Below are 20,627 nucleotides of genomic sequence, written 5' to 3' on the forward strand. Positions count from 1 at the left end.
CTGGGAAAATCAGCTTGCCATAAACAGAAGAATGAAATTGGGCCCCTAATTCTTACTACATATCAAAATTAACTTAAGATGGATTAAAGACAAATGTGAGACCTAAAACCATAAAAATCATAGAAGAAAACCTAGGAAAAATTCTGACATTGGCCTAGGCAAATAATTCGTAACTAAGACCTCTAAAACAAATGCAACAATATCCCGTGACAATTGGAACTTTGCCCAGTTTTTAATGGGGTTATTTGTTTTGTCTTATTGACTTGTTTGAGTTCCTTATAAATTCTAGATATTAGCTCTTTTTTGAATACACGGTTTGCAAATATTTTACTATATTCTGTAGGTTGTCTGTTTACTCTGTTAATTATTTCTTTGCTGTGCAGAAGCTTTTTAGTTTAATTAAGTCCCATTTGTCTTAAGATGTTTTAGCAAAAATAAGAATCTAGATGTAAATCTTACACTATTCACAAAAGTTAACTCCAAATTGTTTATAGAACTAAATGTGAAACACAAAACTATAAAACTCTGAGAAGATAACATAGGAGAAAATATAGAAGACCTTGGCAATGGTTTTTCAAATACAACAACAAGTGCACAATTCATGAAAGAACAAATCAATAATCTGAACTTTGTTAAAACAAAAAAGTTTTACTCTGTAAAAGACACTATCAAGGGAAGGAGAAGTCCAGCTAAAAGAGGAATAATAGTTCCAAAAGATACAAGAATATATCTTTATAATAAAACTCTGTCATCCAAAATACTCAAAGAACTCTTAAAGCTCAACAACAAAAAACTGGACACCCTTAACAGAAACATGGGCAAAAGATTTGAACAGACATCCCATCCAAGAAGATAAACAGATGTCAAATAAGCATGAAAACTGTTCAACATTACACATAATTAGGGACCTGCAAACGAAGACAACAATGACATATACCTTTATAATAATGAACACCTAAGGCATTGATAAAACCAAATGTTGGCAAGGATTTGAAGCAATGGGAACTATTAGTTATTGCTGATATGAATGCAAAATGTCACAGACACTCTGGAAGAGAGTTTGGTGGCTTTTTACAAAACTAAAATATGCTTACCATATGATCCAGCAGTTGTGCTCCTTGATATTTGCCAAATGAGTTGAAAATATATGTCCACACAAAACTTGCACATGGACGTTTATAGCATCTTTATTCATTATTGCCAAAATTGGAAGCAACCAAGATATCCTTCACTAGATGAATAGATAAACTGTGGTACATCAATGCAAGGGAATATTATTATATTACTATTTGGTGGTAAGAAGAAATGAGCTTTCAAGCCATGAGAAGACATGGAGAAACCTTCTGCATATTAATAAGTGAAGGAAACCCACCTGAAAAGGCTACATGCTGTGTGATTCCAACTATATGACAATCTCTTATAGTAAAGGCAAAACCATGGCAACACTAAAGTGAACCATGGTTCACTTGTTACCAAGGACTTGCATGGAAGGGAGAGAATAGGCAGAGCACAGAGGATTTTTAGGACAGCAAATCTATTCCGTATGATGCTACGATGGTGATATATGGCATTATACATCAGTCAAATTTATAGAACGCACAACACAAAGAGTAAACCCTACGTGAACTTTTAACTTTGGTGATGATTATGTCTTATTGTTGGTTCACTGACTATAACTAATGAACCCCACTGATGGGGGTTGTTGATTGTGGGAAAGACTATTTGTAGGTGCTGGGAAGGGGTTTGTGGGAACTGTTGCTGGGAGCCTAAAATTGCTATAAAAATAAATTATATTAATTTAAAAAACCCCGCTCTAATTCACGACTCTATCCAAGCTGAGGACGGTGTCAATCTGTGAGTGTAGAGGGCTTAATTAATGCTAATACACTCTTGATCATTTGGACTCAGGTGGGAATTCTATGGGATGGGGTATTTCACTGAACCACCAAGCAGGAAAACTGGGATTCTAATACAAAATCTTTTACTGGTGCATTGATAATGCTCTAACTCCCTGAGTCACCAATTGCTTAAGCAAAATTAAATTAGTAGATCTCAGAGATCCCATCTGTCTTTAAATTATCTATGTTCCTTTTATTCTTTTTTTTTTTTTGAGACAGAGTCTCGCTCTGTTGCCCAGGCTGGAGTGCAGTGGGGCAATCTCGGCTCACTGCAAGCTCCGCCTCCCGGGTTCACGCTATTCTCCTGCCTCAGCCTCTCCGAGTAGCTTCACCGTGGTCTTGATCTCCTGACCTCGTGATCCACCCGCCTCAGCCTCCCAAAGTGCTGGGATTACAAGCGTGAGCCACCGTGCCCGGCCCCTTTTATTCTATAAAAAGAAAGGTCAAGGCAGGAGCCTTAGCTCAAGAGAAGAAACAAGGAGCAGAGCAAGGACAACTGTTTCTCAAGGAATAAAATTATTGCTCTAAAGAGAGAAAGTGAACTTATTTTATCCAAATAAACTATCTTATACCTACATGAGTGAGGCAGCAAATTACTGCTTCCCTTTGCCCTGGATAAAGGGTTCACCAGGATGTGGACTCACTCACCTTTTAAAGGTTATAAAACCAAACATGTCTGACCCACATTTTACTCAACTGGTGCTAGAATTATTAACTAAATTAATGTTTATTTTGAAAGTCACTGATTAGATTAATCCACAAGTATTGAATTTTAGTCAATCTTGGTGCCCCAATTTAACTGGATGTTTTGCTTAAAAGGAAGGCAGCAAGATGTAGGGGTTATGGTTTCCAGTCCTAGCTTGGTCACTTGCATTCTGTGTGTCCTTAGTTAAAGTACTGAATCATCATGGTCTAACTGTCTCCTCTCTAAACTGGGAATAATTTTACAGTGGGCAAAGATAATTGAGAGAATAAAAAGAGATGTGATAAGTGTGAAAATTCTCTGTAAACTTGTCATAATGTCTATAATCGATAAAACATTATATAACTGGGTCTTAATATTTTCTTAATGAAAGAGCTGGAAATAACTGTACTGGTCAATTTAGAATAAAGGTAATCTTTTCAGAGCATGCCTTTGTATACACACTTTGTTATTAGTGATCTAGTAATGTTCATAAATCCAGTTGTATTTAGATCTTCATGACCATTGACTATCAGTTCCCATTCAGGTCTGCACATTGCAGTGGTTCTGTGCCCTGGGTCCATTCAATGATTTCCCTGTGTTCCATCTTCTATTGAATCCACAACTGTTGTTCTGTGTATAATTTCTCTTCCTTGCTGTGTATGATTACATTCTATTATTTGTAACAATAACAGACCAAAAACAATAGAAGCAGCCATGTCTGGAGGTGACTGGGAGGTGGAGAAGCCATAGATTTTCAAGCCATCTGCCATAAATCATGTGAGATTGGCCCTTTCCTTAATAGTGCTGAACAACTTTCACTTGTGAGGTGATGCAGAGGGGAGAACTCTAATTTTTATTTCTTCTTTTGAGCATCTCCGGTCCTCTTATCCTTATAAACAAATAATGGACTTCTATTTAATGTGAAGCCTGTTGCTTTCTGAACAGAGTCAAGGTGGTGTATCTTCAGAGTAACTAATGTCTGGGGTTTGTTTTGTTTTTCTAAAATTGTTCTTGAGCCAGCTGTGGTGTAAGTGATAATGAACCCCAATGGGCATCAGAAGATCTCTGCTCAAATCCCGCTTTTACCAGCGATGAGCTGTGTGGCACTGACAGGTGTCCTGTTCTTCCAGAGTTTCTTTCCCAGTTTGAAAAATAAAAAATGATAATCTTTACATTCCAGTCTCTGTTAATGGTGAATATACATTTATATATATTTAATATAATATTTAACAGTATAAATATGTATTTATGTTGTTATTATGTAATAATGTATGTAACACTCCCTGCTAATTCAGTGTGTCTCTTTGACATGTAAACAATCACCTATTATAATGATGTAATAATAACATAAATATTATTATGTAATAACATAAATATATATTTATGTATATTGTTTATATACATTTAAATATATAAATATACATTTATTAGCTAATAATTTGACATATGTGTGGTCATTCAACATGTATGAGTTATATTCACTATTTCATGTTTAGGCAGCTGTATTTTAAGTGAACTATACTAAATATTTCAAAGGCTTTTGTTATCAAGGGCTAAGTCTCCTATTTTTTGATATAGCATTACAATGTACATTTTTTATATACAAAATACAGAATACACTGATTTCCCTCAAGGTCATAAATTCCCAATTGGTCATTAATCTGAGAATATTGAATTTTGAGTATATTCTAACATAGAATCATTTACTTCAGTGTTTCTCCATCACCACAGCACATTGGAACAACCAGGGACTTTTAATTACCAATACCTGGGCTCCAATCCAATACAATTAAACCAGAATCTCCTAGATGGGCACTGGAAAGAAGGAGTAGGACAAAAGAACATTTTATTCTATCCGTGAGCCAAAGTCCACTCAGAAAAAAAGTATAAATTGGATCTAGGTGATTGCTTACTTTACATGTCAAAGAGACACACACTGAATTAGCAGGGAGCGTTATAAAAGCTTTGGAGTGCAAGCTCACAGCTGTCTTAATAAGAAGAGAAGGCTTCAATGGAACCTTTTGTGGTCCTGGTGCTCTGTCTCTCTTTTATTCTTCTCTTTTCCCTCTGGAGACAGAGCTCTGGGAGAAGGAAGCTCCCTCCTGGCCCCACTCCTTTTCCTATTATTGGAAATATGCTACAGATAGATATTAAGAACATCTGCAAATCTTTCAGCAATGTAAGTATGCCTTATGTTCCTCCAGCCAATTGCAAAGAGTAAGTTATTTGACTGCTATTTTTAGACAAAATATATTCCTAGAAGCACACTATTATAATAGATCATTGTAAAGCAAAATACTCCCTCTGAACTTCTTTGATGTTTCTTTTGTCTTCCTATTTTTTTTTTTTTTGAGACGGAGTCTCACTCTATTGCCCAGGCTGGAGTGCAGTGGCACTATCTCTGCTCACTGCAAGCTCTGCCTCCCAGGTTCACACCATTCTCCTGCCTCAGCCTCCCCCCAGTAATTGGGACTACAGGTGTCTGCCACCACGCCCGGCTAATTTTTTGTATGTTTTAGTAGAGACAGGGTTTCACCGTGTTAGCCAGGATGGTCTCGATCTCCTGACCTCATGATCCACCTGCGTTGGCTTCCCAAAGTGCTGGGATTACAGGTGTGAGCCACCATGCCTGGCCTCTTTTGTCTTTCTAAGTCTGTCATTGTCAGAAATAGTGGAGTGAGTTGATGCATTTTGTGAATACTGAAACATTGGGGTCATTGTATGATAGAATCATTTAATACAGTGGCAAAAGTTTGAAGTGCTGTTTCCCCTCTTTGTTTCATAGTGTTTTGCTATGATTTTTGACTGAAGGTGAAGGGAAGTGTGTGTGATTAGAAATTTCATCCAATAAGTCCTCTACTATAGTAGTCATGTGTTTTATTCAGAATGGTCATGAAAATTGAACTTCTCTGAAGATTCATTTGATGGCTGATGTGAAATAAATATCTGTGGGTTCAGGGCAAACATAAGTGCATGAAAGAAAGAAGTAATCGGTCACGGCCCAGTTGGTGGTTAACAGAATTCTTTTGGATTCTGAACAAAGCCACTGTCTGTGGCCAAGGTTGCTGGAGAATGGAAGAAATTGTTTTTCCAGGAGATGCTGAATGTCCTGATTCTAACTTTGTGGTGCTTCATCATTCCATATTGGTAATACCAGCAGTTACAAACTGGACTGGGCATTAGAATCACCTGGGGTGACACTGAAAATACAGATTTCTAGGGTTCATTACAGGACCGCTGTATCAGAATCCTCATGCTAAGAGCTTTACAAGTGACCCTGAAGTCCATAGCTGGGTAGTGGCCTCAAGGTGGACATGGGGGAGTGATAAATTGCTCAAGCATCAGTTTAAATTGGCAGAGGTTCCAGTTTGGAGCTTCTATATATTACCTGTGGGACTCTGAGAATGAATTTGCAATTCTCTGGCCTCAGTTTCTTCATTTTTAAAACAGGGCAAATGAATGTGCTGAATGTGTTGAAGTGAGGATGAACTGTGATTTGTGTACCAATTGCCTGGGTTATTGCGTGACACATCACAGGCCATCTATAAGTGGCAGCTATAACAATCACCATCACATTTATGTACAAAATTCAGAAATATCGAATCTATGTGTGGCAAATATGAACATTAAAAAATACAATGAAAATATCAGTCTGAATCATACATAATATTTGGAGCAAATAGCGACTTATTTTGCTGCTATTTGCATTTCCTTTCCCAGTTCTCAAAAGTCTATGGTCCTGTGTTCACCGTGTATTTTGGCATGAATCCCATAGTGGTGTTGCATGGATATGAGGCAGTGAAGGAAGCCCTGATTGATAATGGAGAGGAGTTTTCTGGAAGAGGCAATTCCCCAATATCTCAAAGAATTACTAAAGGACTTGGTAGGTGCACATAATCCTGTGTCAGCTTTGGTAATTGGGGTGAGGGGGATGGAAAACACAGCCCTAAAAACCTTCTCAGCAGAGCTTAGCCTATCTGCATGACTGCCGAGTGTTGCAGCGCTTTCTTCCTTGGCTGTGAATTCTCCCAGTTTCTGCCCCCTTTTTTTGTTAGGAATCATTTCCAGCAATGGAAAGAGATGGAAGGAGATCCGGCGTTTCTCCCTCACAACCTTGCGGAATTTTGGGATGGGGAAGAGGAGCATTGAGGACCGTGTTCAAGAGGAAGCTCACTGCCTTGTGGAGGAGTTGAGAAAAACCAAGGGTGGGTGACTCTACTCTGCGTCCCTGACCTTAACAGTTAACTGTCTTCACTAATGATGTCCTTGGAAACATTTCAGGGGTGGCCAGATCTTCATTGTGCTCCTGGTTGTCAGCCCTCAGGTGGTGGAGGGAGATTTGAATCACAGAGATGAGGGAGGCTTTGTGTATCTGTGCTTTGCCTGTATAAATGTGTTGGTTCATAGGGTGTAGGAATAAAAGGTCATTTAATCCTATTTTCTGCTCAATTTTGTTTCCTTGTTTTCAAATCAGAAATCATAAATAAGGGTCTTGAGTTCATTTTTGAAGAGAATTAAAGAAGGTTTCCCCCATAGCATAAATCTGCATTACCTCCACCAGAACATTTCACCAGAGAACACTTGGAGAGTGGACATGGTGAAAATGACCTCATCACACCTTATGGAACATGAACCAAGTTATATGTGCTTTCATTTAATTAGAGTTTTTTCATATGGACAGACTCACATGTCTGGAAATTCCTTCCAGGTCCATGCCTACAGCTCTGGCCAGCAATGACACTATGTATGGTTTTACTTGCTTAGGTATATCTCAGTACAGTTTTCGTCAGTTCTTATTTCTCAGGAAACACAGTACTATTTGAAAACTGTCAGGATTAATTATTTCTTGTTAACCACTACTTACTGTAACAATTAATATATTTTAAGTAAATATAATCTATAGTATAACTCAGCAAAATACACAAATACTAATTTGGAAATAATTTGTTTAAGTAGATTTTAACTATTATGAAAAACTCTTTATCCTGTCTTCCTTAAATGTAATTTGGCTATGTTTTCAGTTTTGTCATCTTTTTTCCCCTGTATTGGTTCTTAGATTTGAAATTTGTGCTAATCATTTTTCTCCCACTGCCAATTTACTCACCTATGAAGTGCTTGTTATAATCAATCGGATTATCAGCTGGGATATAAAATTACCTTTTTAAATTCACTCTCCCAAATGCAGTAAAAAAAAAAAAAAAACAAAACAACCTGGATATCACATTGTACCTGAGAAACACACACACACACACACACACACTCTCTCTCTCTCTCTCTCTCTCTCTCTTTCCAAGGCTTCCCAAATTACCTTTCACCCCCTTGGCTAAAACAACAGTTTTTCTGAAACTTTAGAGCCCTGTAATGTTTAAAGGAGTCTGGCATAGAAGCGGCTAACTGAGCAGGTTTCTTGTTGTTCAATGTTCCAACTTTATTCAGAACCCTTTCATTTCATGTCACTCTTATTTAGGATCTATAGACGTGAATTTGGGCACCCTTTCCATTTATGTTCACTAGTCACTTGGTTACAGCAATTTCATTTTAGAGATTCCTTTACCAAAAAAAAGCCTTAACAATCTCCCTAACTTTATTCCCATTGGTTCAGCACATTATACTTTCAGCTATTCATTATACATAAGACATTTCTAGGTCCCCAACTGTTCTCTTCCTATCTCTGTGTTTTATTGTCCAGAGGCTTTGCAAACAGACACGATTCTGCTCTAAAAACTTGAATTATTAGGATTTTGAAAAAGTCTTCTTTTTCCTTCCAAAATAAAGGATACCTGGGGTTAAAAGAGTTTAAATAAAGGCAGTGGATGTGAATTATCACACGTGAAATGACATTGTTTAGCTAGCCTGTAATGCTCAACTCATACTCATATTTAAGGTAAAAGTAATGTATTTATTTCATGCATGCTGATTTTTTTTGGACACATGGGGAATTTGTAAGATATTGTTTAAAATTTCTAAATTTCCTTTATGTCTTAACAAATGCAAATATTTTAAATATTTATTTTTTAATAATATTTAAAAAAATTTTTAAATCTTTAGCCTCACCCTGTGATCCCACTTTCATCCTGGGCTGTGCTCCCTGCAATGTGATCTGCTCCGTTGTTTTCCAGAAACGATTTGATTATAAAGATCAGAATTTTCTCACCCTGATGAAAAGATTCAATGAAAACTTCAGGATTCTGAACTCCCCATGGATCCAGGTAAGGCCAAGATTTTATCTTCCTCAGAAACCATTTCTGCTCTTTTTTCTGATAAGAACAAAATTCTATATGGACCAAGCCATGAAGTGCATGTTTGAATACCACAGTCCTGCTCAGAAATTTATGAAGTGAACATCTGGGAAAGATGACTAAGCCTTTTATTTTACACACAGAAAATGAATGTCCAAATACAGGGGTGGCTTTCAAGCCCAATGGCTTCCTGACCAGTGGTTTATCCACTAAATCCCAAAACCTGTTTCAAAAAGCCCAAAAGCATGTCCATATCACCCCATGGACATCCGGGCCCTTTCTGAAGACTTCCATTACTCAGTAGGCTTATCCTCCAATCAATGCTTACTGACCTCTTCATCACATTACTTGGCAGAAATATTCTAATTTAGGGAAAGATTATCTCCATCAAGGAGGGAGAATATTTGTGACCATAGAAGGTGCCAGGAAACACTGAGTAGGGCAGATGTGTTTGATGCTGCTGCTGAGAACCTGGCTGATGAGGCAGCTAGGTTAGGAATGACAAAAATGATTGGTTTTACAGTGTATGAAGCATAAACAAACATCCAAATTTTACTCTGTACTGAACTGGCATGCCCTACACTCTGCCTAAATAATAATTGTGTGATCTTAGAGAAATCACTTAACTGCTCAGGTGCACGGCTGGGTTTTAAGGTATCTTTGAGCTGCTCCCACTTCTAAAATACTGATTCCATTTTTGAAGCTACTTGACAGAAATAAAAACAGTGGGTTCTAGCTTTGTGCTATCAGGTTGTCCAAAACCCCTTAACCTCTAGCGTCATCAACTAAATAAAAAATCATACTAATTCATGCCATCTTATATTTCAAGGTTGTAGGAAAGACTTGGTTTAAAAATGAGAAAATTGATATTAAAATGCTTTTATACAATAAAAATGATGTATGAGTGAAGAAAATAATTACCACCTTTGATTTCCTGTTCAAAATTTTCAGCCTCCAATCTTTAGGCACAGAAAATTGCTATACATGCACAATAAAAATTTCCCCATCAGAAGCACAAGGGGTCAGGGAATTCCCTTTCCTAGCCAAGCAAGGCTGTGAACAGACGGCACCTGGAAAATCGGGTCACTCCCACCATAATACTGCCCTTTTCCAGTGGTCTTAGCAAATGGCACAGCAGGAGATTATATCCTGCACATGGCTCAGAGGGTCCCATGCCAACGGAGCCTTGCTCATTGCCAGCACAGCAGTCTGAGATGGAACTGCAAGGCAGCAGTGAGGCTGGGGAAGGGGCGCCCACCATTGCTGAGGCTTGAGTAGGTAAACCCGCCAGGAAGCTCAATCTGGGTGGAGCCCACTGCAGCTCAAGCAGGCCTGCCTGCCTCTATAGAATCCACCTCTGGGGGCAGGGCATAGCCAAACAAAAGGCAGCAGAAACCTCTGCAGACTTAAATATCCCTGTCTGACAGCTTTGAAGAGAATAGTGGTTCTCCCAGCATGGAGTTTGAGATCTGAGAATGGACAGACTGCCTCCTCAAGTGGGTCCCTGATCCCTGAATAGCCTAACTGGGAGGCACCCCCCAGTAGGGGCAGATTGACACCTCACAGGGCCGGGTACCCCCTCAGACAAAACTTCCAGAGGAACGATCGGGCAGCAACATTCGCTGTTCAGCAATATTCGCTGTTCTGCAGCCACCGCTGCTGATACCCAGGCAAACAGGGTCTGGAGTGGACCTCCAGCAAACTTCAACAGACCTGCGGCTGAGGATCCTGACTGTTAGAAGGAAATCTAACAAACAGAAAGGACATTCACACCAAAACCCCATCTGTATGTCACCATCAACAAAGACCAAAGGTAGATAAAACCACAAAGATGGGGAAAAAACAGAGCAGAAAAACTGAAAATTATAAAATCAGAGTGCCTCTCCTCCTCCAAAGGAACACAGCTCCTCACCAGCAATGGAACAAAGCTGGATGGGGAATGACTTTGATGAGCTGAGAGAAGAAGGCTTCAGATGATCAAACTTCTCCAACCTAAAGGAGGAAGTTTGAACCCATCGCAAAGAAATTAAAAACCTTGAAAAGAGATTAGATGAATGGCTAACTAGAATAACCAATGCAGAGAAGTCCTTAAAGGACCTGATGGAGTTGAAAACCATGGCAAGAGAACTATGTGACACATGCACAAGCTTCAGTAGTTGATTCGATCAACTGGAAGAAAGGGTATCAGTGATTGAAGATCAAATGAATGAAATGAAGTGAGAAGAGAAGTTTAGAGAAAAAAGAATAAAAAGAAATGAACAAAGCCTCCAAAAAATATGGGACTGTGAAAAGACCAAATCTATATCTGACTGGTGTATCTGAAAGTGACAGGGAGAATGGAACTGAGTTGGAAAACACTCTGCAGGATATTATCCAGGAGAACTTCCCCAACCTAGGAAGGCAGGCTAACATTCAAATTCAGGAAATACAGAGAACGCCACAAAGATATTCCTCGAGAAGAGGAACTCCAAGACACATAATTGTCAGATTCACCAAAGTTGAAATGAAGGAAAAAATGTTAAGGACAGCCAGTGAGAAAGGTTGGGTTACCACAAAGGGAAGCCCGTCAGACTAACAGCAGATCTCTCGGCAGAAACTCTACAAGACAGAAGAGAATGGGGGCCAATATTCAACATTCTTAAAGAAAAGAATTTTCAACCCAGAATTTCATATCCAGCCAAACTAAGCATCATAAGTGAAGGAGAAATAAAATACTTTACAGACAAGCAAATGCTGAGATATTTTGTCACCACCAGGCCTGCCCTAAAAGAGCTCCTGAAGGAAGCAGTAAACATGGAAAGGAACAACTGGTACCAGCCCCTGCAAAAACGTGCCAAATTGTAAAGACCATCGAGGCTAGGAAGAAACTGCATTAACTAATGAGCAAAATAACCAGCTAACATCATAATGACAGGATCAAATTCACACATAACAATATTAGCCTTAAATATAAATGGGCTAAATGCTCCAATTAAAAGACACAGACTCGCAAATTGGACACAGTCAAGACTCATCAGTGTGCTGTATTCAGGAAACCCATCTCATGTGCAGAGATGCACATAGACTCAAAATAAAGGGATGGAGGAGGATCTACCAAGCAAATGGAAAACAAAAAAAAGACAGGGGTTGCAATCCTAGTCTCTTATAAGACAGACTTTAAACCAACAAAGATTAAAAGAGACAAATGCCATTACATAATGGTAAAGGGATCAATTCAATAAGAAGAGCTAACTATCCTAAATATATACACACCCAATACAGGAGCACCCAGATTCATAAAGCAAGTCCTTAGAGACCTACAAAGAGACTTAGACTCCCACACAATAATAATGGGAGACTAACACCCCACTGTCAACATTAGACAGATCAATGAGACAGAAAATTAACAAGGATATCCAGGAATTGAACTCAGCTCTGCACCAAGTGGACCTAATAGACATCTACAGAAATCTCCACCCCAAATCAACAGAATATGCATTCTTCTCAGCACCACACTGCACTTATTTCAAAATTGACCACATAGTTGGAAGTAAGGCACTCCTCAGCAAATGTAAAAGAACAGAAATTATAACAAACTGTCTCTCAGACCACAGTGCAATCAAACTAGAACTCAGGATTAAGAAACTCACTGAAAACCGCTCAACTACATGGAAACTGAACAATCTGCTCCTGAATGACTACTGGGTACATAAAGAAATGAAGGCAGAAATAAAGATGTTTTTTGAAACCAATGAGAACAAAGACACAACATACCAGAATCTCTGGGACACATTTAATGCAGTGTGTAGAGGGAAATTTATAGCACTAAGTACACACGAGAAAGCAGGAAAGATCTAAAATTGACACCCTAACATCACAATTGAAAGAACTAGAGAAGCAAGAACAAACACATTCAAAAGCTAGCAGAAGGTAAGAAATAACTAAGATCAGAGCAGAACTGAAGGAAACAGAGACATAAAAAACCCTTCAAAAAACCAATGAATCCAGGAGCTGGTTTTTGGAAAAGATCAACAAAATTGATAGACCACTAGCAAGACTAATAGAGGAAAAGAGAGAAGACTCAAATAGATACAATAAAAAATGATAAAGGGGATATCACAACCGATCCCACAGAAATACCAACTACCATCAGCGAATACTATAAACACCTCTACACAAATAAATTAGAAAATCTAGAAGAAATGGATAAATTCCTGGACACATACACCTTCCCAAGACTAAACCAGGAAGAAGTTGAATCTCTGAATAGACCAATAACAGGCTCTGAAAATGAGGCAATAATTAATATTAATATAATATTAATAATTAATATTAATATACCAAACAAAAAAAGTCAAGGACCAGATAGATTCATGCCAAATTCTACCAGAGGTACAAGGAGGAGCTGGTACCATTCCTTCTGAAACTATTCCAATCAATAGAAAAAGAGGGAATCCTCTTTAACTCATTTTATGAGGCCAGCATCATCCTGATGCCAAAGCCTGGTGGAGACACAACAAAAAAAGAGAATTTTAGACCAATATCCCTGATGAACATCGATGCAAAAATCCTCAATAAAATACTGGCAAACTGAATCCAGCAGCACATCAAAAAGCTTATCTACCATGATTAAGTGGGCTTCATCCCTGGGATGCAAAGTTGGTTGAAAACACGCAAATCAATAAATGCAATCCAGCATATAAACAGAACCAAAGACAAAAACCACATGATTATCTCAATAGACGCAGAAAAGGCCTTTGACAAAATTCAACAGCCCTTCATGCTAAAAACTCTCAATAAATTAGGTGTTGATGGGACGTATCTCAATAAGAGCTATTTATGACAAACACACAGCCAATATCATACTGAATGGACAAAAACTGGAAGCATTCCCTTTGAAAACTGGCACAAGACAGGGATGCCCTCTCTCACCACTCCTATTCAACACAGTGTTGGAAGTTCTGGCCAGGGCAATCAGGCAGGGGAAAGAAAGAAAAGGTATTCAATTAGGAAAAGAGGAAGTCAAATTGTCCCTGTTTGCAGATGACATGATTGTATATCTAGAATACCCCATCGTCTCAGCCCAAAATCTCCTTAAGCTGGTAAGCAACTTCAGCAAAGTCTCAGGATACAAAATCAATGTGCAAAAATCACAAGCATTCCTATACACCAATAACAGACAAACAGAGAGCCAAATCATGAGTGAACTCCCATTCACAATTGCTTCAAAGAGAATAAAATACCTAGGAATCCAACTTACAAAGGATGTGAAGGACCTCTTCAAGGAGAATTACAAACCACTGCTCAATGAAATAAAAGAGGATACATACAAATGGAAGAACATTCCATGCTCCTGGGTAGGAAGAATCAATATTGTGAAAATGGCCATACTGCCCAAGGTAATTTATAGATTCAATGCCATCCCCATCAAGCTACCAATGACTTTCTTCACAGAATTGAGAAAAACTACTTTAAAGTTCATATGGAACCAAAAAACAGCCCGCATTGCCAAGTAAATCCTAAGCCAAAAGAACAAAGCTGGAGGCATCATGCTACCTGACTTCAAGCTATACTGCAAGGCTACAGTAACCAAAACAGCATAGTACTGGTACCTAAACAGAGATATGGACCAAAGGAACAGAACAGAGCCCTCAGAAAGAATACCACACATCTACAACCATGTGATCTTTCACAAACCTGACAAAAACAAGAAACGGGGAAAGGATTCCCTATTTAATAAATGTTGCTGGGGAAACTGGCTAGCCATATGTAGAAAGCTGAAACTGGATCCCTTCCTTACACCTTATACAAAAATTAATTCAAGATGGATTAAAGACTTAAATGTTAGACCCAAAACCATAAAAACCCCAGAAGAAAACCTAGGCAATACCATTCAGGACATAGGCATGGGCAAGGACTTCATGTCTAAAACACCAAAAGCAATGGCAACAAAAGCCAAAATTCACAAATGGGATCTAATAAAACTAAAGAGCTTCTGCAAAGCAAAAGAAACTACCATCAGAGTGAATAGGCATCCTAAAGAATGGGAGAAAATTTTTGCAATCTACTTATCTGACAAAGGGCTAATATCCAGAATCTACAAAGAGCTCAAACGAATTTACAAGAAAAAAACAATCCCATCAACAAGTGGGTGAAGGATATGAACAGACACTTCTCAGAAGAAGACATTTATGCAGCCAACAGACACATGAAAAAATGCTCATCATCACTGGCCATCAGAGAAATGCAAATCAAAACCACAATGAGATACCATCTCACACCAGTTAGAATGGTGATCATTAAAAAGTCAGGAAACAACAGGTGCTGGAGAGAATGTGGAGAAATTGGAATGCTTTTACACTGTTGGTGGGACTGTAAACTAGTTCAACCATTGTGGAAGACAGTGTGGTGATTCCTCAGGGATCTAGAACTAGAAATACCATTTGACCTAGCAAACCCATTACTGGGTATATACCCAAAGGATTATAAATTATGCTGCTATAAAGACACATGCACACATATGTTTATTGCGACACTATTCACAATAGCAAAGACTTGGAACGAATCCAAATGTCCAACAATGATAGACTGAATTAAGAAAATGTGGCACATATACACCATGGAATACTATGCAGCCATAAAAATGGATGAGTTCATGTCCTTTGTAGGGACATGGAGGAAGCTGGAAACCATCATTCTCAGCAAACTATTGCAAGGACAAAAAACCAAACACTGCATGTTCTCATTCATAGGTGGGAATTGAACAATGAGAACACTTGGACACAGGAAGGGGAACATCACACACTGGGGCCTGTTGTGGGGTGGGGGGAGGGGGGAGGGATAGCATTAGGAGATATACCTAATGTAAATGACGAGTTAATGGGTGCAGCACACCAACCTGGCGCATGTATACATATGTAACAAACCTGCACATTGTGCACATATACCCTAGAACTTAAAGTGTAATTATATATATATATATATATATGAATTTCCCCATCAAAATGGACATGATATCTTATTCATATTTATAGCTATAATTTCAATCAGGGCCTGGTGTAAGATACATATATCTTATGACATGTTTATATTTAATATTCTTTTCTCTTTTAGGTCTGCAATAATTTCCCTCTACTCATTGATTGTTTCCCAGGAACTCACAACGAATTGCTTAAAAATGTTGGTCTTACAAAAAGTTACATTATGGAGAAAGTAAAAGAACACCAAGCATCACTGGATGTTAACAATCCTCGGGACTTTATCGATTGCTTCCTGATCAAAATGGAGCAGGTAAGATATTAGCAAGAGATCAGTATTTTGATTTCTTGTCCAATTTGTGATTCATTGAATCCTTCTGTAATTTGCTAAGGATGTTTAAATGATCAGGCCAGTAATGCTTGACAAGCATCTTAATTACTTATTGTATTTATGGGCCTGCACTAAACATCATGGAAAATACAAAATTGTCCAATGGCTAGAATCCATAGACCCTCTTCTTGAAATAAAAATAATCTATATGAGTAGAATAATATAGACACTGTAGTCAAATGGAAGCAATTATAAATAAGTAGAAAATATAAAATATCCTACCATAAACTGAAGATGGATATCAATATTGCACATAGATTATGTGACAACGGAAAAGAATGGCTTATCATAAATGGGCTTCCTGTATGCCCTGCACATTGACATAGCCCTTAAAATATATGCAGTGTGGAACAGAAGAAAGGTTTCAGATGGACTGAGTAGTTTGTGGAGAGGTGAGTGGTGGGAAAGAGTTGGTGGGTGGAAGAGAGAAGGTTTAATTTAGTGTAACCTAAAATGAATTTGCACAAAGGAGTTGGACGTTGATGTTTATCAGGTAACCTGTGAGAGCGAATCCTGTTTTCATTGAACTATTTATTGAAAAAGCATATTATTTCCTATTGAATTGTCTTGACAACCTCATTAAAAACCAGTTGAGTATATCACAACATACCAGAATCTCTGGGACACATTCAAAGCAGTGTGTAGAGGGAAATTTATAGCACTAAATGCCCACAAGAGAAAGCAGGAAAGATCCAAAATTGGCACCCTAACATCACAATTAAAAGAACTAGAAAAGTGAGAGCAAACACATTCAAAAGCTAGCAGAAGGTAAGAAATAACTAAAATCAGAGAAGAACTGAAGGAAATAGAGACACAAAAAACCCTTCAAAAAATTAATGAATCCAGGAGCTGGTTTTTTGAAAAGATCAACAAAATTAATAGACCACTAGCAAGACTAATAAAGAAGAAAAAGAGAAGAATCAAATAGATGCAATAAAAAATGATAAAGGGGATATCACCACCGATCCCACAGAAATACAAACTACCATCAGAGAATACTACAAACACCTCTATGCAAATAAACTAGAAAATCTAGAAGAAATGGATAAATTCCTGGACACATACACCCTCCCAAGACTAAACCAGGAAGAAGTTGAATCTCTGAATAGACCAATAACAGGTTCTGAAATTGTGGCAATAATCACTAGCTTACCAACCAAAAAGAGTCCAGGACCAGATGGATTCACAGCCGAATTCTACCAGAGGTTCAAGGAGGAACTGGTACCATTCCTTCTGAAACTATTCCAATCAATAGAAAAAGAGGGAATCCTCCCTAACACATTATGAGGCCAGCATCATCCTGATACCAGAGCCGGGCAGAGACATAACCAAAAAAGAGAATTTTAGACCAATATCCTTGATGAACATTGATGCAAAAATCCTCAATAAAATACTGGCAAACCGAATCCAGCAGCACATCAAAAAGCTTATCCACCATGATCAAGTGGGCTTCATCCCTGGGATGCAAGGCTGGTTCAACATACGCAAATCAATAAATGTAATCCAGCATATAAACAGAACCAAAGACAAAAACCACATGATTATCTCAATAGATGCAGAAAAGGCCTTTGACAAAATTCCACAACCCTTCATGCTAAAAACTCTCAATAAATTAGGTATTGATGGGATGTATCTCAAAATAATAAGAGCTATCTATGACAAACCCACAGCCAATATCATACTGAATGGGCAAAAACTAGAAGCATTCCCTTTGAAAACTGGCACAAGACAGGGATGCCCTCTCTCACCACTCCTATTCAACATAGTGTTGGAAGTTCTGGCCAGGGCAATCAGGCAGGGGAAAGAAAGAAAAGGTATTCAATTAGGAAAAGAGGAAGTCAAATTGTCCCTGTTTGCAGATGACATGATTGTATATCTAGAAAACCCCAATGTCTCAGCCCAAAATCTCCTTAAGCTGATAAGCAACTTCAGCAAAGTCTCAGGATACAAAATCAATGTACAAAAATCACAAGCATTCTTATACACGAATAACAAACAGAGAGCCAAATCGTGAGTGAACTCCCATTCACAATTGCTTCAAAGAGAATAAAATACCTAGGAATCCAACTTACAAGGGACATGAAGGACCTCTTCAAGGAGAACTACAAACCACTGCTCAGTGAAATAAAAGAGGATACAAACAAATGGAAGAACATTCCATGCTCTTGGGTTGGAAGAATCAATATCATGAAAATGGCCATACTGCCCAAGGTAATTTATAGATTCAATGCCATCCTCATCAAGCTACCTATGACTTTCTTCACAGAATTGGAAAAAACTACTTTGAAGTTCATATGGAACCAAAAAAGAGCCCGCATTGCCAAGTCAATCCTAAGCCAAAAGAACAAAGCTGGAGGCATCACACTACCTGACTTCAAACTATATTACAAGGCTACAGTAACCAAAACAGCATGGTACTGGTACCAAAACAGAGATATAGATCAATGGAACAGAACACAGCCCTCAGAAATAATGCTGCGTATCTACAACTATCTGATCTTTGACAAATCTGACAAAAGCAAGCAATGGGGAAAGGATTCCCTATTTAATAAATGGTCCTGGGAAAACTGGCTAGCCATATGTAGAAAGCTGAAACTGGATCCCTTCCTTACACCTTATACAAAAATTAATTCAAGATGGATTGAAGACTTACAGGTTAGACCTAAAACCATAAAATCTGTAGAAGAAAACCTAGGCATTACCATTCAGGACATAGGCATGGGCAAGGACTTCATGTCTAAAACACCAAAAGCAATGGCAACAAAAGCCAAAATTGACAAATGGGATCTAATTAAACTAAAGAGCTTCTGCAAAGCAAAAGAAACTACCATCAGAGTGAACAGGCACCCTACAGAATGGGAGAAAATTTTCACAACCTACTCATCTGACAAAGGGCTAATATCCAGAATCTACAATGAACTCAAACAAATTTACAAGAAAAAAAACAACCCCATCAAAAAGTGGGCAAAGGACATGAACAGACACTTCTCAAAAGAAGACATTTATGCAGCCAAAAAACACATGAAAAAACACTCACCATCACTGGCCATCAGAGAAATGCAAATCAAAACCACAATGAGATACCATCTCACACCAGTTAGAATGGCCATCATTAAAAAGTCAGGAAACAACAGGTGCTGGAGAGGATGTGGAGAAATAGGAACACTTTTACACTGTTGGTGGGACTGTAAACTAGTTCAACCATTGTGGAAGTCAGTGTGGCAATTCCTCAGGGATCTAGAACTAGAAATACCATTGGACCCAGGCATCCCATTACTGGGTATATACCCAAAGGACTATAAATCATGCTGCTATAAAGACACATGCACACATATGTTTATTGCGGCACTATTCACAATAGCAAAGACTTGGAACCAACCCAGATGTCCAACAGTGATAGACTGGATTAATAAAATGTGGCACATATACACCATGGAATACTATGCAGCCATAAAAAATGAGTTCAAGTCCTTTGTAGGGACATGGATAAAAATGGAAATCATCATTCTGAGTAAACTATTGCAAGGACAAAAAACCAAACACCGCATGTTCTCAGTCATAGGTGGGAAGTGAACAATGAGAACTCATGGACACAGGAAGGGGAACATCACACTCTGGGGACTATTGTGGGGTGGGAGGAGGGGGATGGGATAGCATTAGGAGATACACCTAATGCTAAATGATGAGTTAATGGGTGCAGCACACCAACATGGCACATGGATACATATGTAACAAACCCGCACATTGTGCGCATGTACCCTAAAACTTAAAGTACAATAAAAAAAAAAAAAACAGTTGAGTATAAATGTGAGGATTTGTTTGTGGGCTCTCAATTCTACTCCATTGGTCTGTCTGTCCTCATGTCAGTAGTAAGTCATTTTGAAGTCTTAATTACTGTAGTTTTGTAGCAAGTTTTCGAATCAAAAAGTGTGAGTCCTCAAAGCTTTTTTCAAGACTATTTGGGCTTTTTTGTGTTCATTCAGTCTCAACATAAATTTAAGAATAAACTTGTCAATTTCTGCAAACAAGCCCATAGGAATTTTAACAGATTGCATTAAGTCTATATATTAATTCAGAAAATTATGACATTTTAAATATTGAGATGAAATTCATATACCATATATCACCCAATTTAAAGTGTACACTTTAATGGTATTTTGTTTAATTACAATATTGTGCAACTGAGGTAGGAGGTGGGAATCAACTCCAGAGGTGGGTCTTGGACACAGGACCAGATTGATGGCTAGCTAAAACAGGGCCAGGACGGAAGCAGCTTTCAATCATTCCCGCCCACCAGTATGCCGTGTCAATTTACTATTCCTATGGTAACACCCAGGAGTTACCTCCCCTTTCCGTGGTACCCAATGATCCAAAAGATAGGACCCCTTCCTTGCACAAACTGTCCCTTAGTATGCATGCAATTAAAAGTGGGTATAAAAATGACCGCAAAACTGCCCT

At 38.3% G+C, this 20,627-nt stretch overlaps 1 protein-coding gene across 4 annotated transcripts in view; it reads left to right on the top strand.

Moving 5' to 3' along the window:
* The first annotated feature begins 4,499 nt into the window (after window positions 1–4,499).
* LOC100602226 (cytochrome P450 2C8) overlaps window positions 4,500–20,627 on the top strand; it is a 35,712-nt gene continuing 19,584 nt past the window's right edge. Inside the window, exons 1-5 of one of the 4 annotated variants that reach the window (XM_003255250.3) lie at window positions 4,500–4,800; window positions 6,304–6,466; window positions 6,639–6,788; window positions 8,632–8,792; window positions 15,915–16,091. In XM_003255250.3, coding sequence (XP_003255298.1) covers window positions 6,346–6,466; window positions 6,639–6,788; window positions 8,632–8,792; window positions 15,915–16,091 — 609 coding nt within the window. In that variant the 5' untranslated portion in view covers window positions 4,500–4,800; window positions 6,304–6,345. The remainder of the gene's footprint in view (window positions 4,801–6,303; window positions 6,467–6,638; window positions 6,789–8,631; window positions 8,793–15,914; window positions 16,092–20,627) is intronic. The other 3 variants (XM_003255248.3, XM_003255251.3, XM_003255249.3) reach the window with 3 other exon arrangements.

This window comes from Nomascus leucogenys, chromosome 3 (genome assembly GCF_006542625.1).
Source record: "Nomascus leucogenys isolate Asia chromosome 3, Asia_NLE_v1, whole genome shotgun sequence".
In the NCBI taxonomy this organism is placed as follows: Eukaryota; Metazoa; Chordata; class Mammalia; order Primates; family Hylobatidae; genus Nomascus; species Nomascus leucogenys.